The sequence below is a fragment of the Melanostigma gelatinosum genome, assembly GCF_949748355.1.
Source record: "Melanostigma gelatinosum genome assembly, chromosome: 13".
Taxonomy (NCBI): domain Eukaryota; kingdom Metazoa; phylum Chordata; class Actinopteri; order Perciformes; family Zoarcidae; genus Melanostigma; species Melanostigma gelatinosum.
This window is the reverse complement of record NC_136646.1, coordinates 23410206-23434240: the sequence shown is the minus strand read 5'-3', so window position 1 is coordinate 23434240 and position 24035 is coordinate 23410206. Positions and strand designations below refer to the sequence as shown.

Here is a 24035-nt window from a genome sequence, read left to right as displayed (position 1 = left end):
CTCCAACATAAAACATCAACACATCAACGATTAGGCCAGCCTAAGATCCAAAAACCTGATGTTGATTCTTCTTCATACAAGTTAACAGCTGGATTTAGGACACTGGAATTTACTCATGGTGTTTGAACGCAACATTTGCAAAGTGCTTCCAGTTATGGGAATTGTAGTTTTACTGCACAAAGTCACAGTGTGGAAGGATTGCGAGACAATGGGGCCCTGAAAACAGACACGCAAAAGGCCCCAAAACCTCTCTTACAAGCAACACGTTTTGTCTCTTTGTAGTTGTTTTGTATCTTTATGTAGTTGTTTTGTATCTTTATGTAGTTGTTTTGTGTCTTTATGTAGTTGTTATGTATCTTTGTGTAGTTGTTATGTTATGTTATGCTCTTCCTTGTTGGTACGCGTCTCTTTGAGTACGATTTTGTAGTTTAAGGCCAGGGAGGCCCCTGACACTTTGGGCCCCTGGGCCTGTGCCACACAGAGATGCTTGAGAGTCCACTTCATGATGCGTCTAAAATAACCACAGACATCCAGATTTATATTTAATTCAAAATGACGGCTGTACTGGCAGGTCAAGTTTCATTTGCCATGTTTTAAATGTGTGGACAATTATGCACAAGCCAAGTAGCCAATTATTAAAGATAGATGATGAAAGCAAAGCTATGGAAGCATTTAGAGAAGAAAATCCACATATTTGTAGCCTTAATTTACAAAGTTAATCTAAAAATTGTTCCTTTTTTTAACACAATAGTTTTAGCCTCTGCTTTGTGAGTGCGCAGGTTCATGTGCACACATGTGTGCAAATATGTACAGTATGTTTAAGAGAGAGTGAGAGGTTAAGAGGTTGACAAGTTGTTTGGGGCAGAGAAAAAGTGGGGGGAGAGGTGGCGGCGGTGCGTTTGGAGGAGGAGTGGGTCGAAGATTGAATTTCGGCCCGACAGCATTCCCCGGGGGCACACTGAGCATGAGAGAGAGCACAAGTGAAGAGTGACCTACGAACAAGCGTAACTATCTGAACTGCAGATTAACGCCGCAGCAGCCCCTAAGGGAGCCACGCTGCTCCCTCTGCCACCTCCCTTCCTCCTGTCTGGACATCATTATGAGAGAATTGACACACAGAAGAGGGGAAAGGTCAGCCCAAAAGGCACCCTGAGGTGGAGGTGCAAGCAGGAGAGAGCCATGGTCAATCTCTGGAGGGGTGATTAGGTTGGATCAGCGGCTCTGGCAGGCAGACGGGTGAGAGGAGGTTTCTACTGGGAGAACTGGACATGCTGATAAACTGGTGATGAGCATGAAGCCGACCGCATGTATGGAGCTTTTTTTGCACGGAGCGTCTGCACGATGTTGTTGACAGTGGAGAATATAGTGGGAGAAGTACAGAAATCTTCTAATTACTGTAAAGAATGGGGATATTTGTACACACATTCTGTTTTGTTTTAGTAGTTTGGTCAGTGTTTTAATTATTCTGATTGAAATCACTCTGTCCATCACACAATTCAAGCAAATACAAAGAATTGTAATGTGATCTAAATACCTTTTATTTTTTGTTGTCCAGAAAATTGTGCAGCTGAATTCACAGAGAAAACTGAGGTGAGATTTGGATTTTAATATTTCATTAATTAGTTCCAAGATATTCTGGGAAATAATGTACAATTGGTGAGGATGTGTTACTCGTTGGATTTTATGACTAAACTTAACAACTAAGGGACAATTTATTTCATATTCATAACCTTTATGTGTTTTCTTTTGGCTTTTATCGACCGTCGTTTCCCTGTTTTGCTGTTTAGTTCACAGAGTGAACAAGAACGAAAGACTCAGTGATGGATCATCAAGACAAAGGAGGAGGAACAGGGGGAGGAGGGCAGACAAAAGAAAACCAGAAGGCCGAGGAGGTCGGCGATGAAGAAAAGTCGACCAAAGACAAGCACAACAAGTTGGAGAAGGAGATCAGTGGGAAGGAGCCGAGCGGAGAGGCCAAGAAGGAGAAACGTCGCTGTCCGTTGAGGAGCGGCTGGGCCGTGGCTGAACGTCTGGCCATCAACGTGTCGGGGATGCGCTACGAGACTCAGATCCGCACCCTCGCCCAGTTCCCCGACACCCTGCTGGGTGACCGCCGTCGTCGCCTTCGCTACTTCGACCCCGTGCGGAACGAGCTCTTCCTGGACAGGAGCCGCGTCTGCTTCGACTCCATCCTGTACTTCTACCAGTCCGGAGGGAGGCTGCGTCGGCCCGCCAACGTCCCCCTGGACATGTTCCTGGAGGAGCTGCGCTTCTACGAGCTCGGAGAGGAGACCATCGAACGCTACAAAGCGGACGAGGGCTTCCCCAAGGAGGAGGAGAGGCCCTTACCCGCCGGCAACATCCAGCGTCGCCTCTGGATGCTGTTTGAGTATCCGGAGTCCTCCAGCGGAGCTCGGATCATCGCCATCATCAGCGTCATGGTCATCGTGCTCTCCATTCTCATCTTCTGCCTGGAGACTCTGCCCGAGTTCAGGCATGAGAAGGAACAGAGGGAGGTGAGGACGGGCTACATGGTGCTGACACAAGCATCTTCTGCCTGGAGACTCTGCCCGAGTTCAGGCATGAGAAGGAACAGAGGGAGGTGAGGACGGGCTACATGGTGCTGACACAAGCGAGTTAAAGCGGCAAGATGGAGGTCATGCATGGAGGTGCTGACAGGGTGCAAAGAGGTCAGAGGTTGACACTGCAAAGGAGCGATGAGGGCAACAGGTGTCACTATTGCAGCATAAGGGAGAGAAACAACTCAGGGATGATTAGAAACATCAAAGCGAAGAATTAAGATTGAGAGAAGGGAAAGCAGCAGACAGGGAAGGGGAGGCTCGGTTTTTTCCCTGAGATTATCTTGGACTTGTCCTTAAAACTGATCCACTCAAAACTGAGGCGAAGGAGATGAGGAGTGGCAGTTACACCACTGGTGGAAAAACAGTGAGGAAAGACGAGTGCAGGCAGAGCACGTCGGATTGGAGGTTTCCGTTGTGATACGCCTTGTCGGCCCCTCTGGGACGACTGCCAAAACTAACAAGCATATTCAGGTTGGGCTGGATGTTTTTTTGAGAAAGAGAGCGAGATCGAGAGCGAGAGCGAGAGCGAGAGAGAGAGAGAGAGAGAGAGAGAGAGAGAGAGAGAGAGAGAGAGTGGAATGAGTTAGAGGTAAAATAGGCGTGTGAAGTGAAAAGAAGGAAAGGAGATGACCTTGTCTCACGTTACCCCTTAGAGAGCTAAAGGTCTAAATATAGAGGAAGGACAACCATAAGACCACATCAACACGTAAACCAATGTCTGTATTAATAAACGCGGTGACTCATAGGCTACAAACTGAAAACAGCATGGAAGAGAGGCTCGCGGATCGACTTTTCTGATGACCGGCGTGAAATGAAATTAGCCTCGCTTACACTCCTGTAGCCTGGAGACGAGGCAAATTCTGTGACACCACTGCCGCGCTCGCTGTATTTACGTTTCCCTCATCACCACCAACACTGCTCCGTTACTCCCATACATATAAGGATATGTGTCATGTGATCAGAGCAGCTTTTGGACACTACACAAACAAAACAAAACCCTGCATGCACAGCCGTCCCCACGCAATCACTCACTCGCCAGGTGGTGGTGAAAATCTAACCAACCTCTTTGGTTTTGTCAGATTAGGATGTTTGACAAGTTATATGTCTTTTAAGCTTAAATCACACAAATCTATGGGCCCAAATTTTGACAATTTTGCCATCAACCTAATACAATTTAGGTGAATGTGAATGGGCCCAGGTTCCCCCTCAGGTATACACTGTTAGCTCTGTCAGCACTTACGCCATAGTTTGCACTGTTAGCGCTGTTAGCACCGTTGGCTATCAGCTGTTGACAGGATAAAATCTCAGATCTTTCACCTTTACAGTTTACCCTGGCTCTCTACGCTTTGTAACGTTTTTACTCCACTGCTCATTTCAGTCGTTACTGCAAAACCTCCCCTCAGTGAGTTTATACAGAAGTTAGCCCGCTACAACTGTCGCAAAACAACGGTACACATAAAAATGGCCGCCGTCCTGCTACGTTTCTTTAAATGTTCCGTTCGACTACTATTCTATTTCTATGGGCTGTGAGCTAAATGCTAACTTCAGCGCGCTAACATGCCGATGTTTGTTTGTTAAGTGTGTTGACATGCTGACATTTGCTAGTTAGCATTAAGCACAAACTATGGATGGATGGAAGTCAGATGATCACAAGCATTGTTAGGGTTCATCCTCTGGGAACCATAAATGGGGAGCTGCAATTTTTTTGGGGGCCCATTTGGGGCCGCGGCTATCCATTGTTTCAGACAGTTCATAGATTGGTTCAATCAGAAAGAGTGTGATTTTGCTCTGTAGTTTTGCTTGCATTCAGTATATGATAACACAAGAGACCGATTTTCAGGGTCATAGTGAAATTTGACAACACAAATATGAACTTTTCTAAAATAAAGAGAGAGAAATAATTTTCCTGCTTGTAAAGGAAAGACGGATAAACTAGCTTTCATATCCGCATCACTCCCAAATCCTAATTCTTAAAGGGACCGCACACAATGGATGGAGAATGGACCTGACAGTGTCAACTTTATATCGTGTAGTATGATGATAGGCTGTTGGATTGTAATTTGAAGGGGGAGAAAACATACAAACTAGAACGCACGCATGTGAAAAACAACAGTTTAATTTCATGACATCACCAAAAAAATATATTTTGTTTTTCTTTTTTAAAGCCAATAATGGCAAATTATTTGGGGGGGCTGAAGAACATTTTACGGGGGCTTAAAAATGTAATTGCAATCCATCCAATATTTGTTGAGATATTTCAGTCTGGACCAACAGGCAGACTGACACTGGCGTCCCAGCATTAAAGTCCAGGGAGCTCAAAACTAAATTATTGACGGCTGGATTGCAGTGAGAACTGCCCCCTTTCCTGATGCAAGGCCAAGCTGTGTCAGTCATATAATTAACTTTGTAAATGTTGCAGACAGTGTTGTTGGTGTAAAGCGACATGAGGACATGGAACACACAGAAACATATAAACATATTAATACACATAGCGTTGGGGACAATATGTGCTGCGAGGCCACCAGAAGCTCAGAGTAACTCTATCTCACTTGTGAAAAGACACTAATGCCCAGCCATTTCAAAGCCGCACCTACTTCCCGGAAAAAACAAGCAGCCCAGTGAAACGAAGTGTCAGATACCGCGGCCGTGCCGGTGTCTGGGGGGTGTAATGCAACCCAGCGTCATATGAACTTAATGTTTTTGTGTGTGTGTTTAAATATAGAGAAACTGATTTGTATAAGAGAAAAAATAAAGCCGGTGGAGTGAAAATGGAGAGGAGAGGAGAGTTAGCACCGTATCACAGATCTCACAGGCTCGATCAGACCCCGATGACAGGCGCCATACTGCGAATGTGCTGAGGACAGACTTTCAGAATCATTTCATCTTCTTACTGATCCTATGTCCTTGTTTCCTCTCTTGTAAACATCGTCTCCATAGAGATATTCATTATAGCCTTACCTTTCCCCTTTATTCTCGTATTTCTCAACTCATGTGTGATAAACAACACATGACAGCATATATATGTGGTGTATTTGTTTAATCTCCGAGTGCAACTGCAACCACTTCATTTTTTGTTTTTGTTTTACAGCAATTCATCACAATGCCTCACCCCACCATCGCAAACGAAACCATCTGGGTCTCACCGGGCTTCACCCCCTTCCAGGACCCCTTCTTCATCGTGGAGACGATCTGCATCATCTGGTTCTCCTTTGAACTCATCGTGCGCCTAGTCTGCGCTCCTAACAAGGTTCACTTCTTCAAAGACGTCATGAACACCATCGACTTCTTCGCCATCATTCCCTATTTCGTCACCCTGGGCACGGAGCTGGCTAAGGACAAAGACGCCCAGCCCTCCGTGTCCCTGGCACTCATCAGGGTCATCAGGCTGGTGAGGGTCTTCAGGATCTTCAAGCTCTCTCGTCACTCCAAGGGCCTCCAGATCCTGGGCCAGACGCTGAAGGCCAGCCTCAGAGAGCTCGCCCTGCTCATCTTCTTCCTCTTCATCGGCGTCATACTCTTTTCTAGCGCCGCCTACTTTGCAGAGGTGGACAGTGCCAACACGGAGTTCACCAGCATCCCCAGGGCGTTCTGGTGGGCTGTGGTGACCATGACCACGGTCGGCTACGGGGACATGTTCCCGGAGACGGTCGGGGGGAAGCTGGTGGGCTCCATGTGCGCCATCGCCGGCGTGCTCACCATCTCGCTGCCAGTGCCCGTCATCGTGTCCAACTTCAGCTATTTCTACCACCGCGGGATGGAGTGCAAGGAAACGAGCGAGTACAAACACGTGGCCACGTCGCTCTGGGACGGAGAGGACGATGAAGAGGGGGAATATGAGGAAGGGGCGGACGAGGGGCATGAACACATGGGATATAATGCACCCCTGTACGGGCAGGACAGCAGGGGTATCTGCCCGCCACTCAATGGTTCTCTCCTGGCGGGGCTTTGTACCGGACAGGAAGCTGGCGGTCGCAGAGGGATGAACTCTTACCTCAACGAAACTCTGGTCACTCAGGTTTAACAGAGAGGAGGTCGGACATTTAACGCTGCCAAGTAAGAGAAGGAGAGTACAAAGAAAGAGGACGAGCGAAGCAGGAGAAAACTCCAACATGCACACAAAGACTTGGCACTGATATCAGCTCTAATTTGTTGCGTTTGCTTGGTTTTATTTGACTCGTTGTTTACAGTAAACATCTGTTTTTTTCAATGAATGAATAGAATCTGATCTTTGAAAATGCCTGCAGGTTGTTTGACAAAACTTACCGCTGTGCTTAAGATGTGACCGGACTCCTCAAAGAATCCTCTATCCAGCTCACATTACAAACATATTCCACCTGCTGCACAATACAGTCGATTTTAACTTCTTTCCTAAATTCTGACTTTAAATTTAAACCCAAGTTAGTATATAGTCAAGATACATGTATTATTGGAAGCTGTATTATCCCGATATATAAACTTGTATGCTTGCTTGTGGACAGTTTTTCATGTTCAGTTAACCTGTTAAATATCTTTTTTACTCTGCAGCACATGGACAATGCTTCATCCCGGCTGGATGAAGGAATATTTGAGGAATCTGAAAATGTCTTTAAAACAGAGAAAAGTGTTGTTAAATCAACAATCTTAAATATAAAAAGGAAAAAAATACAAAGAGAGGCATCATTTGTGTTCCCTGTAATGACAGATGTCACTGCAGAAAGGAGACAAAGTGCTGATGCAGGAAACAACATTCACTGCTCATACATGTGATGGTGTGAAGTGAACCGCAGCACCGTAAACTGCTGCTCTGCCGATATTGTACAGGAGTTTAAATGGACAGTGTTGCAGGTGTTGATGCCCTCTACTTGTCAGAGTTATGGCAGAAATGCACAGTTGAAATCTCGCGCTGCTGTTGACCACAAAGAGGTCGGTCATCGGCTGCCGGCGGTGCAGACAGAGTTCACGTAGTCCAAAGCAAGTTCGTATGTTACATACAGCAGTGTAATGGATACAGCCTGGAGAGACGTGTGGAGAGAGGCGATGAGCCGGCGGATATTTCTACTAACGGTGACCGGAGCAACGCTGAACTCTGATGGTCCGAGGCGATAGCGGCGGTGATATGTTTGTCGTCACGTCAACGAGAACACCTTTCCCTCATTAACTCTCTGTCTTAAACTACGAAGAGCAGATGTTTCTGATCTGTAGATCTGTCGTTTGAGTATCAAACACTTGCCATCTGTGCGCTTGGAAGGTGGCTGTTAGAGTTTGTGGTTTCCCTCTCAGCTGATCCACAATCAGTGGCTCATTCATCAGCTGACCTTTGACACCAAATCACATACAAGTGGATGAACGGCGCGGCCTTTTAAAACACTTTTAACACACTGTTTAGTTTTTATATTTCTGATTTCGTTAAGAGTGAATGTTCATGTATATTTATATTGGCGGATGATTTTTTTGTTGCTCAGACTCTTTGAGAGCTTCTTTGTTGAACTTTGTAACTCTTAACTGTAAACGGTCAAATCTTTCATCAACGTGTCTCTGACTGAAATGTCGCTGATAATGAATTCCAATTGTTCAAAGAGTGCTGCAGGAATGAGTCCTAAAACCCACAAATGAGTCAGTATTTTTCACTTCCTGTTTCCTTGTCTTAAAGTCAATGTCTTTTTTTGATGAGCTTTTGGTTAGATGCCTGAAATGAGGTCTTAAGAGATTTTAATGTTTTGTACTACACTGTAAAATGTCAGTAAAAACCGTGAACCCGTGACTTTTGAAGCTTTTGCGAGTCTTAAAAAGTGGCTAAATGAGACTTCAGTCATGCTTCGTGTCATCGTGAAGTCATGTGACCGGGGTCTGGTTTATAAGCTAACGTTAGGTTTTCACTTCTGCAGATTGCATTTGCGCTTCAAAAATCCTAAAAGTGGTGTTCATCTGTGAAGATTATGTTGCTGAACAAAATGTTTATTTTCTGTAATAATCCAAAATCCAATAGAAAGATCCCATTGGCATTAACTTCCTTGTTGGCCTACACAATCCCTGCAGCACTCTACGGCAGAATTCATCGAATTGTCCACGAATACTTTCTCAGACCAGCTCTGTGAAGTAATCCTCTATCTGCATATCTACAGGTGTGTCGTTCTCAGCGAAATCAATTCAAGCAGAAGTAGCATCAAGACGTGTATTCAAAACAAACAGACATATGCAGCAGATAAATTGGTTATTTTGCAGGATTTTGATACTTTTTTGTCACCGTTTTTGTCACCGTTTGAATCCATAGTAACTGGTATGAATTAAAGACTTAATAAACCCTTTTTAAGCTTCATTTTATACGTTTTTTTGACTGTGTGGATGTAGTGTGACCTGCATATAGTCTGAAGACAGATATGGCTGCGTATGTGTAAACATATATGTCTTCCTTTATTTAATAAAGAGCATATGTTGATCACTCAGGTCGTGGATTTGTGAATTCCTTCCACGTGACTCGGGAGAATGTGACGAGGCATTCACACAGTGAGGCTGCACGTCTCGCCTCCTCTCAGTTAAAACGGTGTAGAAGAGATATCGTGCAGCACAGATTGAGCTGTAAGCCGTGTGCATATGTGCTGCATGTGATGAGTGATCCGGCCTCTAGATGTCAGCCTGACATCTGTCTCACTCCTGCTGCCACTGGATTTCATTTAGTCATGTGACATGAGAGACTTCAGAACTAACCAAACGAAGTGATCACGTCAATTCATGCCATATGATCCAGTTGACTTACGTTATGTTGTTTTCATTTAAAAAAAATAAAAAGACGACTGAATTATTGCACCGAACTGGAAGCAGATGAAAGTTAACGTGATGTCTCTGACATCAAGCCAACACTACAGTATGCATCACTCGGGACATTTGTGGATTCTTTAATATTCTTTTTATTGTTTGGTGTTTTATTTTTATTTTTAGAAGTTCACAATTTCTGATCCCACGGCTGTTACAGCATGAAATCGTGCATCCTGTTACATCAGGTTTTCAATCTACAGCCATGGCAACACGTCGTCACTCCCAACTCGACGCTTGACGCTTTGGTTGTCCTAAACTTCAAGCCATGGCGCTCTACGTGCCCCACTGGGGTCGGTTTTAGACGTGTCAGTACACGCTCCTTACATTGTGTCTTTTTAAAATAAACTTGCTTCACAGGAAGTTTAGGTTCAGGCAACAAAAACACTTAGTTTGTTTCTCACGCGACAAACGAATGACTAACGAGACTGACGTGCCAAAACAAGTCAACGTTGACTTTTAGGTGTCAAACGGGACACGAACAGCCGTCTCCCATCCACCACAACGACCCTAAACAGACTTTCTCTCTCTTCATACGACGTCAGTCGCTCTGAGCGTCTAACAATGACGCGGATGGTTTTACATTGGAGTTAGTTGAAAGTCTGAAGCGTCTCACACAGACACTAAAGGGTGTCTGTGTGTGTCGAATGAGCTGCAGAGCTGCACTGACACAGTATTTGACGGGTTAGACGTGAGAACAAGTTGGCCCCGGCTTCAAAATTCATTTTCACTCTTCTCAGAAATTAAATCAACCAAATGATTCATGGAGGACGTTAACTGTCAGATTACTTCGTACAGATGTTGTAGCAGCCGTCATAGACATTTTTCTACAGCAATTTTCCAAATGTCCAGTTAATTTAGATATGAAACTTATAAATCAAAGTAAAAATAAATCCTCAGTGAGGAAAAACTGAAATAATAAACAACCGTTGGAGTTGAGCTGAAGTAAAGAATGGAAAGTGCTTCGGAGCAGATGATGCTCCTCATAACACACACACACACACACGCACACGCACACACACACACACACACACACACACACACACACACACACACACACACACACACACACACTCTCCATGCTGGCTGCAGTGATTAAATTGCTGACCCCCCCCCCCATCGGATGGTGTGATATCCTCGTGTCATGTGTTGGAGCTCTCTCTCATGCTACAGGACAGATTAGTGCTTCGCTCCCACAAACATCGTCATCACAGATGTAGAATTTCAGACACACATTGTCAGACAAACCTCGACACATTGTCAGTATTCTTTTGTCAGATTTGTGCTGACGTGCAGCATCTCACCTTTTCCCTCCCCCCTGACTCTCTGATGTGCAGGGACCCAAATCCAACGTCAGCACCGGCTGCAATCACCCACAGTGCCCTGATGCTGTCTGGGAAGAATGAAAAGGATTGACGTCTTTCTGGCCATCTGCCGGCCTCCGATTCCTCTCCCATCCCTCACTCTCCTTTGAGAGGATTATGTGTGTTGGTATCTGTGTGGCTTTGTCTCATCAGCGTGTTCTGTAAGCGTGGCCTCGTGTGTAATGCGTGGCTGTTGCAACTTTTCCACCCAGTAGTATCTTTGTCTGCGGGATTTTTCCTGCATCTTAGTCACCAAACGCTGACGTGTGTCCCCTTTCAGCTGCAAATCCCTCCGCAGATTGTGCTTAAGCAGCAGAGGAAACACAGGAGAATCGCAGTTATTTTAAATAAATCTCTAAGATTTTATTACATACAATGTACACATGAGCCGGACTTGTGAATCTGAGTTCAGACTTAAGGACGCAGGGAGGCAGTCGATGAAATTAAATTTAAAATGAAAGGCAATTCAGTGGGGAGGGAGAGACCGATGATGTTATTTTACAGCATTTAAGAATGAACAATGAGAGTTCAAACTAGTAAATTTAAACATACGACTAAATCAAAACAGCATCTCGCCTAAAACTCGTCCTTTTAGACACCAGACCACAACGAGAAAATACAAACCACAGATGATATCGACAATATTAACATCAAGGTGAGCGGTGATGTGCAGAAGAGCACCGAGGATGGAAATGTGAAGAGATAAACAGGTAGAGAATTATAAAAAATAATGTCTGCTGGTTTTTGAATTTCTTTCACTCACTTATTTAAAGGAGTAGTTCAACATTTTGGGAGTGAAATTAGAAGATCAATACCACCTTAATGTGTAAATAAGAAGCTTGCAGCCAGCAGCCTGTTAGCTTAGCTTAGCATAAAGACTCAGCTAGCCTGGCCCTGTCCATAACAAAAACCCTCCAACCAGCATCTTAAACACTCACTACTGAACATGCTGTTTGTTTAATCAGCACAAAAGCAGACGGGTAAAAACGACAAGTTGTGACTTTACAGGTATTTACGTACTGTATTTGCTGGAATGTTTCTCGACCAGTGGAGATTCCAGGTATTCACTGCTCCCAGACAAGAAATAGTCCGGCACATAATGTCCGATAAAAAAGCCAACTTGTCATTTTTATACTTGAGTTTTTGGATTAAACAAACAAAGTATAACGTGTTAGGTCGTGAGCTGTGGAGGATGCTGGTCGGTGGATTTACTTTGACTTTTCTCATCGAGAGCAGACTCACAACTCCTCTCCTATCAGGCAAATTTAAGGAAGATCAGACATTCAGGTTTGACCATGAAATGACAGCGTGGACCTCGAAAAGCAGTCGTAAAATGAAAACAAATCGATGGGGAAGCTTTTTTTTGTGGTTTTGGTGGTAAAAATGTGATCATGGCAGGTCGCTGTGCAGCATAGCCTGCCTCCGATCGTAAGCAGTGTCATCGCTCTCCTCGCTGTCGCTTGTTTCACCCAAGACCCTCTCTCTCTCCTCCTCCCGTTCCCTCTCTCTCTCCCTGCGGGAACGAGGCATTTTGGGAATCTGAGAGGGCAAAGAGACGTGATGAGAACATGTCGAAGCCTTTTACTTAGATCATCCAATAGTAGTGTTGATAACACTACTAATAGCTAATATCAATACTTTACACTTCCTGTCCTCACACATTTTAAAGCGATAGGAATACACAAGTACAAACACTTCATTTGTTTGTGGAACTATCTTTGTTGAGAAAACACATTTTTGTTCTGTTATTCAAGTCAATTTCTACCATTTTATCTCCCACAAAATGTCGGGATTCAACCACATATTTGACCTATTTTCCAAGTTGGTAGTAACTCGCTAAGAACCAAAGCAGGAGAGACAAATGTACACAGACGTGAGTGGATATAAGTCAGATGAAATGATACCTAAATACCTCGATTAATCATTGCACAAAATATTACACAGAAATAGTTTCTGAGGAGGAAGGTACCAAATGTCACTGCCCTGTGAAAACCATGTATCTCCAAAACAATACATATTTGTAGATCATCCAATGGTCCCATTCATCTTAAGAATTAGTCTTCACCCATAAAAGAACATTTTTTCCTTCAGTTGACCTGAATATTTCATTATCACTACATTTAGAGATACATGGTTTTCTTTGGACAGAATAAGTGGCTGATGAATCCACTGTCTGTTCTGACCATCAGGCCTAATCTCCACAAACATGACGTATCTCTTCTTTAAATCTAAAGTAGAATTGCGTCATAGAGGAACATGTATTCTGTAGCATTAGAAGCAGAAGAAGAAGAAGAAGTCGTTACCTGGTTGTCGTGGCTGGGCAGGGCGCAGTAGCCCGCCTCCGTCCTGCGGAGGAGACGCGGGGAATGAGTGCGGAAAGGCCGAGGGGAGTGGGAGCAGACGGAGCGCGGAGAGGGAGAGCGGATGGAGCGAGGTGACGGAGACCGGACAGAACGGGACGGGGAGTAAGTGATGGACTGGGACTGGGAGAGGCCGTGGTGGTTTTGTTTGGGTGGGCGAGGGGAGCGGGGTGGCAGCTCGGGCGGTTTGAAGGGTTCGATCAGGTCCGTCTCCGTGAGGATCGGCGGCGGCGGGATGAAATCGAGCTCCTCCGGGTGGAGCAATTGCATTTCCGCCGCGTCGAGTTCGGCCAGCTCGGCCTTCGACAAGTGGTCCACGATCCCGGCGCCGAACGAGTCGCCCACCACATTGATGGAGGTACGCATTCTGTCACCGGGTGGACAAACAGTATCAGAGTCAGCGGAGGGGAGCGGGATAGAGAAGGGAGCCGCCAAAACCAACCTTTAGAAGTCTCCTCACAAATGTTTCTGATTAAAAGCTCTGGAGCGTCACACACACTCAAACACCTCCACCTTTCAGACACCTGACTCACAGCAGCCAGTCGACGGCGATGAGCAGACTGATGTCCTGAGTAGGAAGCCCCACAGCCGTCAGGATGAGCAGCATGGTAACCAGTCCAGCACTGGGAATACTGGCGGCTCCCACACTGGCCAGGGTGGCAGTCAGACTGGGGAGGAAAGAAGGAAAGAGAGGCGCTCAACACCTTACATTGCCTCACAACTTTTGTGAGACGCTGCACTTGAACACACCACGAAGAATGCAGGAAGTCGACATGCGTGCATGTGTTCTAAACCTGCGTGAGAGGAAATTATTACGGCCAGTAGTGCGTAAAAAAACACACAAAGCATTGCTACAGACGGAAAAACACAAACAAACCAGATGGAGTGAAGTCATTCCTGTTTGTCAACTCTGTTTCAGAAGAAGACTTTATGATCCCTGAGGATCACTCTGCTGTTCATTTTACACACACACACACACACACACACACACACACACACACACACACACACACACACACACACACACACACACACACACACACACGGAGAGATGTCAGAGCGATGACAGATTCATTTGTGTCATACTTGGATTATAAAAAGGAGAAGATGTTTTATAAAAGCTAAAAGAGAAACTAGACCGAATGGTGGAAATCACAGATTCTCAAACTACGCTCACCAACTGCCTTCACAGCTGATTTAACTTTCTCAGTCAGCCGATTGTCTGCCAATAAACACATTTAGCCCAATTAGCTTGGTGTGTCCGAGCCCTAAAGCGCTCAGATACCACTTGACGTTGAAGTCAGTGACAGTAAAAGCACAGAAATCTGACGTCCTCCAACAGATACAATGATCTCAAAGTCTCAAAACACGAGTCTGAAATGGGTCGTGGCAGTTTTGGGAGGACGAAAAAATTAACATTTTCCAAACTCGGTCTGAAAATTCTACAAATAAAATGTACAGTTTAATCTCACAGAAATGTGAGACACGTGACTTCAAATCTTTACCACTCAGCTGCTCGTCATGACACCCTGGACACAAGCTGTTCCACCTCCTCCCTTCTGGCAGGCGCTACAGGGCTCTGCACGCCAAGACCACCAGACACAGGAGCAGCTTCTTTCCACTGGCCATCGCTCTCATGAACAATAAATAGGTTATACTACACTGTTGTCTGTAGGTTGATGTTCACATGTATATGTATATATATATATACACACTCTTTTTTTCTCTTGGATATATATTTATACTTGTATTATAGCTAAATGTTTATACCTACATCCGTTTGACTTTTTTTTGCTGCCCTTTTTGATTCTTTATGCAGATATTTTTCTTGTTTATTGTAAATTTGTGTTTGTACATTGAGAGCGGAGTGGAAACCGGTGACAAATTCCATGTATGCGTAAGCACACATGGCCAATAAAGCTGGTCCCAGATGTGAGTGTAGGCCATTTTTAGTTTACCGCGTGATGCAGTTCATCTGATCTCAGAGCTCTGAGTTACACGTCAGTCCCTTCTGTCGAACAGCAGCGCTAATTAGCACCCCGCTGAGACTGGGACGTCAAACATGTGGATCTTATTCGAGAACAACTCCACCGCAGATAATACAACAGAGCTTTTGAGAATTAGATTTTGGAATTTGGTGGTGAACGGCTGTTGATGAAAGACATAAAGTAAACAACTTAAAACTGCTGCGTTTCATTTATGACCCGCGGCCGCAAACAAGCTGCGTCGGATGCAGGCGGACTGGTTCCAATCAGACGTGAATGTTGAGCTGCAACCTCAGAACCTTTAAGCACCTTAAAGGTGCTTAAAGGTGCTTAAAGGTGCTGAAGGAAGAAAGAAAAAAAACATGAAGAAGACATGTAGTGTCCAGCAGCTACACTTTTTAATATTTGCATGTTGATAGATTCTGGATTAGTAGATCAGCCTTTTTTTAAAGTGGGAAAGTGATATTTACCTGACAGTGATGATCTGTCCGGTGTCCAGGGCGATGTCGTTCATCTGGGCGATAAAGATGGCCGCCACGGCCTCATACAGCGCCGTGCCGTCCATGTTGATAGTGGCGCCGATGGGCAGCACGAAGCGAGTCACGCGCTTATCAATCTTCAGATTTTCCTCCAGGCAGCGGAAGGTGACGGGTAACGTTCCTGCGCTGAGAGAAGAAGAAGGCACCACACGATAAAAGAAAGGTGCAGACGGACAGAGGACAGCAGCAAAGTGTTATAAAATAGGTAGACAGGTGGTGAAAGACAGAAGTGCAGAGGTGAGGAGCGAGGTGAAGTTGGGGTCGAGACAAAAAGAAAAGTGGAAATTTGAGTCGGCCGACAGCCTCCTGACAGCTGGCGTAGGCCACTGTTGCAATCCTCCGACATGTGAATTAAAGGAATTTGATTCCTGGCCCTGCTAAGCTCGGGTCATAATATAATTAGAGAAAACGTTGATAGGATTACCCATTTTCACTAAAGCCTCAGTAATGTGCCAAAATGACAGTTGGTTTCAGCGGCGATGCAGACTCCCGGGCAGGCCGGGCCGGGCCGGGCCGGGCCGAGCCGGGCCGGGCCGGGCCGGGCCGGATACGGCGGGACCAGTGTGGCTGCTGACGGCTAATCCCAAAAGGCTTAGACATTTACAACCCTGGATCTGCCTGACATGGACTTGTCCATGATAGCCTGTGCTTACACACATTTGGCTTCCGCTGTCCTGATTCGTCTGCGTAAATACTAAAATGTTTCGCCCTCAGCCGTTTCAGATTCAACCCAAATAGCTGAAAAGCGAGCAGCAGGCTACGCCGATCAATCACAGCAGCTACTGCAGCTGCTCGAGGGATAGATGTTGAAAACAGAAACATGTGACACACATGTGTTAACACATGCCCAAACAGAGGACCTACACACACACACACACACACACACTTCCTGCAGGCTGTCGTACCTGCTAGCAGTGCCCAGAGCCGTGATCCAGGCCTGAAAGATCCCTTTGTAGAAAGTAAAAGGGCTTTTTCTGGTGATAGCGAAGAATATAGCAGGAAGGATCAAGCCGCCGTGGATCATCAGGCCCACCATGACGGTCACCATGTACATGCCCAGCTGCTGGGCCACGATCTCCAGGTTCCCGATGTCTGCGATCTTCCCCGCAATCAGGGAGGCGATGCCGATAGGAGAGTACCTGAGAACAGCGTTAGGACACATCAGTCTCTATGAAGGGCTCATTTGCATAAACACATATCTCTGTTCTTATTTATTTACATCTGTTTTTGTGTTGTATGATTGTTGTAAAGCAGCAAATATTCTAATTTATCATGTATTGCTTGAAAAACGATTTAAATAATGAATAATGAAACCTGAAAATGAAAGTTGAGGATGCTTCTCATTTTCATCTTAGTTGCTAAAAAGCTCATTAATATGAGTCAATTCATGATGAACTATTTTGATCATCAATTATACGTAATGTTTTGGAGCAAAAAAAGCCAAATATTTTCAAGATGTTTCATGATATCACCTCAAATTTCCCCACTTTTAGAAGACTTAACGATTAATGATGAAAATGATCATTATCTGGCACCTGGAAGCGTTTATCAGTTTGAGACGAGATGAAATGTCAGGCCAACACCTAACCCGTCTTCATTGACTGTCGAAGGAAGACTTTTCTCTTCGGAAGGACTAAACACATTCTTGGATCTCTGGTTTCCAGCTTTGGAGTGCAGTTGTTCCCCTCCATGAATACAGAGCGCTGTGTTAAAGCGTGAATTAAGTCGGTGTTCCCCCTCTAGCCCTTCCTCCTGGTCCGAGTCAAAGTGGCGGGCCTGCTCTTCTCCCAGGTCAGCTGCGTGCTGCCCGAACCCCCCGAGCCTGGCATTCAGGGGACAGCTGTTTGCTGGAGCATGCCGCGTGTATGATTTGATGGATGTCTTCCTCGTATGATACGTGTTTTTGTATACACTGGACTCTGGTGTTTGGCGAGCTCCGTGGGCCCGTGAGTAATCTGTTTATACTGTGAGAGCGATACGAACAAGGACGCAATTCCTTTGGTGTCCAGCTGCACATGTAGATGTCCTCGGAGGGCTGCTGCAACACAAGCATCCTGCTGTTTCTCTTCCAGCCCCCCCCCCCCCCACCGTCCCCCGCTCTGAGTGCCACTACTCTGTCTTTCTCTGCGCGTCCAGCCGGAGTCCTGCGAAGCCTCAAGGAGTGCACTGCTCTCTGAAGACGTGCTCTCACATGCATCTTTGCACGTCCCGCCGTCCCTCCCACCCGCATCTGCTTCCTGCCAAAGTGGCTCCACTGCCGTCGGTGGATCCATTACATGTTGGACATCTTCCACCCGACTCCCCTGGGAGTCCGCAACATTGTTCCAGGACCGGACTCCCTGCTACTCCCCAGCATACCACGGACTCCAGCCATGTGCCAGGGAAACCCTCGCTCTCTTCCCATCTGTCCGTGTCCTTCACTAACACCTAACACCCTTTCTCCCTCTTCCTCTTCATCTCCCTCCTCTTCAGTCTTCCATGTCCCGACACTGGGGCTCGTTCCCACAACATGCCTGGTCTACGCCGTCTTGGCCTTATCCATCACCGTCACTGAGCTCTGTGTGTGGCATCTTCAGAGTGTCAAAGCAATGCGAACAAAAACAGACACACATGTGCAAAACAAGACACTGACCACATGATCATGGAAACCATCGTCATGATAATCTCGTTGAGGATGTTGAAGAAGTCGCACATGGTCTTCCCCCGCTCGCCCATCCTGCTCATGCAGATCCCAAAGGTGATGAAGAAGCCGATCAGGCCTGGAGGAAGACACAAAGCAGCGTGTCAGCGGGAAACCGCAGTTAGGAACTAAAACCGGCCCCCGTCCGTCGACTCACCGAGGACGTTCATGCCCCATTTGTACTCCAGTTTCTTCCTGTTCACTAAGATGGGCTCGGTTTGGTTTGTAGCCGGGACCGGCAACGTTTTCAGCACCGTCTGAACCTGGAGGGAGACGTTTCAGAAGGTTATTCTCTCAGTTTGATATGACACAGAAAGAAGGTTCATGGTCCCTAAAGCAAGAACAAGCATGAAATACAAAACATGGGTCAGGTGGAATTCATTACCGGTGCATTGAAGTCATTTGTTCCATTCAGTAATTTGACAGATAATTCAATAAGATGAGCTGTTTTGTTTGTTGTGTTTATGAGGCTATAATGTGTAGAAGAAGAACAGCCAACGCTTATTCTAGTCTTAATAAGAATCATTTGATCATAATTCACACAGTGAAACCCTGATTTTGTAACTCGTATTGTTCGTGAGCAAACAAAAGCTTGGCAGCGGTGCAGCACACCCAGACTTGTGTTTCAAAGAAAAGGCCCAACGGGGAACAAGAGATTCTCACATGAAGAAAACAAAAGGGGAATTCTTTTTTTAAAAAGAAGAGGGACAAGAGGGTTAAAAGGGGAAGGACGATTCCTTCCTGCAAAAGCAATTACGCCTTTTTATTGCTTCAATGAATCCCCCGATGAGACAAACAAAAGAAGCAGTAAAACAGAGATGCAGACAGGAGAGAGAGAGAGAGCGAGAGCGAGAGAGAGAGCGAGAAAGAGAGAGAGAGCGAGAGAGAGAGAGAGAGAGAGAGAGAGAGAGAGAGCGAGAGAGAGAGAGAGAGAGAGAGAGAGAGATTAGCAGCAGCAGAACGGCTGAACCTCAACCCGGTCCGACACAGAAGAATCAGAAGACACTGAAGAATTCAGACGGAGGATCACAATTCAGCTGGTGTTCAGAACAAAGTGCTTCTGCTGTCTCACCTTTCTATGGTGTTATTATTCCTTTCATAAATATCCTTATCACTCAACACAGGTTTCAATGATTGTTTGTATTATTTCATTTCCATCTCAGTTTACGGCTTCTTTTGTCTAAACGGCAGTAATTCAAACTGCAATGCTATTAAATGAAAAGAGCCTTAAATGTCATTGTTTGATTCTAGGAGCTCTGCTTGTATTTGCTTTGATCAAAACTTCTGCAACATACATGAACAGAAGGCAGCTTTGGTCCTTTTTATGGTCGAAACCCTTCGAGTTAAATCATCCTCTCACTCATCAGACACATGCAGAACAACTTGTGTCTGGAGTTTGGGGGACGACCAGATCCTCCAGAGAATCATGAACAACTCTCTGGAGTTCCTTCATTCTGTCAGACCGCTCAGTTAATACTTTCTGCTCTGTGGTGGCTTTTTTCTTATGTTCACATAAAAAGGTCTTTCCAATAGTTCATGCAATTAAAATATTAGAATTTGGCTGACAGTTGTTGACAAATCAATCTCAACTCACGGTTAATTTAGTGGTTGTATTGGAGCTTTAGATCAGTGGTTTACAACCTCTTTTGCTTGTGAACCATTAACATACTTGCAACCCTCCATCACAATGTCTTTGAGATGTGAGCACTCTCGTCAAAAATAGATAGTTTTCTGTCATTAAAGTCTTTCATTTGACTTTGTTCTGAGATCTGAGATAAGTCGGAATGATGAAACATTATTATGTAGCAGAATTTCCTTCCCTTCATCTCACGTCCTCTTAGATTCATCTTGCGACCCCCTGTGAGGGTCCCGATCCGCAGCTTTGAACCACTGCTTTAGATCATATCACATGATCTTCATGAGCACAGAGTTTGATGCTTAAATTTACATTTTTCTGACCACAACAAGGACTTCTCAACCTTCTTGACCTTCCTCTGCTGATGAAGATCATGTGATATGATCAAAAGCTCCAGAAAGCAATTAAATAGACCTTTTTTTATCAACAGCTGAATAAACTTTGAACCTACTGGATTGTACTGAATGTTACTTCTTCAAAGCTTTTTGAACATCATCTTCAGGATAAATGATGCAGATTTCATTACAGGATTTATAGCCTGACATACTTAGAACTTCAATCATGCTGGACCAGTACTGGCCAACTTGTCCTTTGTCCCATATCTGTTACATTTGTATTTTGATGCACACCACCCTAAAGTGTGCATGAATAAAGACTAATATAACGGTTCCAGAGACACGTCTCAGATGCTGAGGCTACCTGTTGGAAGCAGGCCTGCACCAGGTTCTCAGGGAAGAGGTTTCTGAGCAGGTCCAGGAAGGCGTCTAGACTGCTGACCTCCTGGTTCTTCGGGACCGAGGTTGACGATTCTCCCCTCAGTTTGGGGTTCCCCGGGTGGATCCCCAACACCAGGATGACCCCGAGGACGGCAGCGATTATAGTGGTGGTCATGTAGTACACCATGGCTCGACTACCCATCCTGCCACTGGAGCGGGCGTCTAGACCAGCCAGCCCTGAACGAGACAGACGACCATCAGTGTCATCATGTCCACAAAACTGCTCTTAATAATCACTTCAGATGGTTAACTTGTGTACAGATCCCATGATGATATTTAGCATTTTAGTGTTACACACATATTTACGTGTTAGCGTTTAGCATGCAATGTTTTGTTAGCCATAGAACCAGCATTATGATTTTAGTTTGATATCATGCTCATCGTGGACCAATGAGTTGAAAAATATTTGTGGACATATTACACTCTAAGAGAAAACATGACTTCCTGTGTGTCTGTGCTTGCGTGTGTGCAGGGACACACCTGTGATGAGGCTGGAGATGATCAGAGGCAGGATGAGCATCTTCAGCATCCTCATCAGGATTTCTCCAGGGAAGGAAACCAGCGTGAGGGCGGAGTTGTCCTTCACCGACATGTACCGCAGCAGCATCCCAAACAGCACTCCCATGACAACACCTGAGGAGAGGAGAGGAGAGGAGGGGAGAGGAGAGGAGAGGAGGGGATAGGAGAGGAGGGGAGAGGAGAGGAGAGGAGAGGAGGGGAGAGGAGAGGAGAGGAGGGGAGAGGAGAGGAGGGGATAGGAGAGGAGGGGAGAGGAGGGGAGAGGAGGGGAGAGGAGAGGAGAGGAGAGGAGGGGAGAGGAGAGGAGGGGATAGGAGAGGAGGGGAGAGGAGAGGAGAGGAGGGGAGAGGAGAGGAGGGGAGAGGAGGAGATAGGAGAGGAGGGGAGAGGAGAGGAGAGGAGGGGAGAGGAGAGGAGAGGAGGGGAGAGGAGGGGAGGGGATAGGAGAGGAGGGGAGAGGAGAGGAGAGGAGAGGAGGGGAGAGGAGAGGAGAGGAGGGGAGAGGAGAGGAGGGGATAGGAGAGGAGAGGAGAGGAGGGGAGAGGAGAGGAGAGGAGGGGAGAGGAGAGGAGGGGAGAGGAGGAGGGGAGAGGAGGAGAGGAGGGGATAGGAGAGGAGAGGAGAGGAGAGGAGAGGAGAGGAGGGGAGAGGAGTGGGGGGAGGCAAGGAGATGAGATGAGGGAATGGGGGAGGAAGGGAGAAAAAGGGAGAGGAGGAACGTAAATAAAGGAAGGGGAGAGTTTAAACAACAGATACTCTGTGTTCTTGGTTAACTGTAAAGAAAATGAAAATTAGTTCAAACTATCAGCCAAATATGAGAAATATCTAAAACTCTGTAGTTTGAACCACATGTTGATTGACCCTAGTTTCTAGTTTTTTTGAGGACTCTACTTCTTCTACTTCTCTTCCCTCGCCAAAAAAAGTGTTGTCTTACATCTGACATGTAAGACGTCTGACTAATGAGATCCGTCCACTTTAATGTAAACGGGTTTAAATCTGGGTGACAAATGACAGAGAAAAATAACACACTTCTCTACTTTGCAGGGCCTTTTCTTTGACAATGTAGAAACATACCAGAGTGTTTACAGAGGAAGGGTAAAGACAACAACAAGCCACAGACGTCTCATGGGAAAATGATCACAGACTCTGTACATCAAGTGTGTTTATATATATATCTATATATATATATAGATATATATATATACAGTATATTCTGCAGCACAAAATGCTACTTCTACAACAATAAAACTGACCGCAAATGGAATTCATTTTGGGATGTTAAATGAGGAGAGGAGGGGAGAGGAGAGGGGGGATAGGAGGAAAGGAGAATAAAAGAGAGGAGGGGAGGCAAGGTGGGGAGAGGAGAGGAAAGGGGGAAATAGAGAAGAGGAAAGGAGAGGAGGGGAGGAAAGTAGATGAGAGGAGAAGAGGCAAGGAGAGGAGAGGAAAGGGGAGGAGAGGAAAGGAGAGGAGGGGAGAGAGGAGGGGAGAAGAAAGGAAGAGAGAAAAAAGGAGAGGACATGAAATAAAGGAAGGGGAGAGTTTAAATAGCAGATACTGTGTGTTCTTAGTTAACTGTAAAGAAAATGAAAATGATCAGCCAAATATGAGAAATATCTGCAGACCCTCTCGACAAGTTTCTTTGAGGACTCGACTTCTTCTACTTCTCTTCCCTCACAAAAAAAGTGTTGTCTTACATCTGACATGTAAGACCTCTGACTAATGAGATCCAGCCACTTTAATGTAAACGGGTTTAAATGTGGGTGACAAATGACAGAGAAAAATAACACACTTCTCTACTTTGCAGGGCCTTTTCTTTTTTACAGAGGAAGACTAAAGACAACAACGAGCCAGAGACGTCTCATGGGAAAATGATCACAGACTCTGTACATCAAGTGTGCCTGTTAATACTTTCTGCAGCACAAAAGGTTATTTTCTGAACAACAACACTGACCACAAATGGAATTCAATTTGGGACGTTAAATTAAGTTACCGTAACCAGAAGCTTTTTCTTCACTTTCATTCCATTTTCTGTAACAACTACAATACAGCTTTCACCAGCAAATGGAAATGTGCTGCAGTTACACACCGAATAGCGTAATAATAGGGAGTTTCCCGGTCCGTGCATACCGAAAACGGTGAGTGCCAGCAGCAGGTTGTTGGTGTTGCGGCTGCAGTGGCCTGCATCTTTGTACACAACGTCTGTGTTGTCATCTCGCTGGCTTTCCTCTTTCTCCTTCTTGTTTGCGTTGGACTGGTTGGCTGTCGACTGGTTTGTCATCCTGCCTGTGGAGACGGTGGGATGAGATGGGGTTTAACTGCTGCTGTGGAAAAAAACCCAAAACATGCTTCAACATCCTTCAGCACACGCTGGCCTGCACAGCGTTCAGTGTCGGTTAAAGATGTGCTCTTCAACTGATTCATCAAATGTGAAGACGCTGGATTGTTCATAGACTCGTCTTAACAAAGCGTTCGTCCCCAGTGGCTAGTGAGGGTTCACATCGTTGCCATTCTGGCTGGCTGACTCTGAAAAAGGGGGTTGAGGGAAGACCAGGAACAGGAATGTTCTTTGAGCACTTGGTTTGGGTTCATTCGGGAAGTAAAGACGTACGACTGCAGGCAAACCAAACACAGCAGGCGATGACTAAACAGGACGTAAAGAAGCAACTCAAGAGACGTAATCGTCTCTCTCGAACTGGAAACTGCTAGAATGTTAACACTACACAATATGGAGTCGCTGCTATTGCAGAGATATAGCTGCTGAGTGAGTCAGTTAGGAGCCGTGAGATGTGGCCCCTGGCTGTC

The 24035-nt window shown here is 45.6% G+C and overlaps 2 protein-coding genes across 3 annotated transcripts; one reads left to right on the top strand and one right to left on the bottom strand.

Annotated features, from left to right (window-relative positions):
• Positions 1-1002: 1002 nt before the first annotated feature.
• kcna7 (potassium voltage-gated channel, shaker-related subfamily, member 7) lies at positions 1003-8993 on the top strand. Of its 2 annotated transcripts, none has more exons than XM_079281109.1 (4): positions 1003-1236; positions 1556-1590; positions 1788-2516; positions 5671-8993. In XM_079281109.1, the coding sequence occupies exons 3-4, from the start codon at positions 1821-1823 to the stop codon at positions 6601-6603; spliced, it is 1629 nt and encodes a 542-aa protein (XP_079137235.1). In that variant the 5' UTR covers positions 1003-1236; positions 1556-1590; positions 1788-1820; the 3' UTR covers positions 6604-8993. The 2 variants fall into 2 exon arrangements, with proteins under 2 accessions (XP_079137235.1, XP_079137234.1); XM_079281108.1 differs by having other exon boundaries at positions 1003-1282.
• Positions 8994-12014: 3021 nt separating this feature from the next.
• On the bottom strand, positions 12015-23516 carry slc1a9 (solute carrier family 1 member 9). The gene is made up of 10 exons (XM_079281422.1): positions 23361-23516; positions 21192-21344; positions 20635-20888; positions 18457-18562; positions 18252-18378; positions 16525-16758; positions 15551-15745; positions 13629-13763; positions 13039-13462; positions 12015-12274 (listed from the first exon to the last, which is right to left on the bottom strand). The coding sequence occupies exons 1-10, from the start codon at positions 23509-23511 to the stop codon at positions 12125-12127; spliced, it is 1929 nt and encodes a 642-aa protein (XP_079137548.1). The 5' UTR covers positions 23512-23516; the 3' UTR covers positions 12015-12124.
• Positions 23517-24035: the final 519 nt, after the last annotated feature.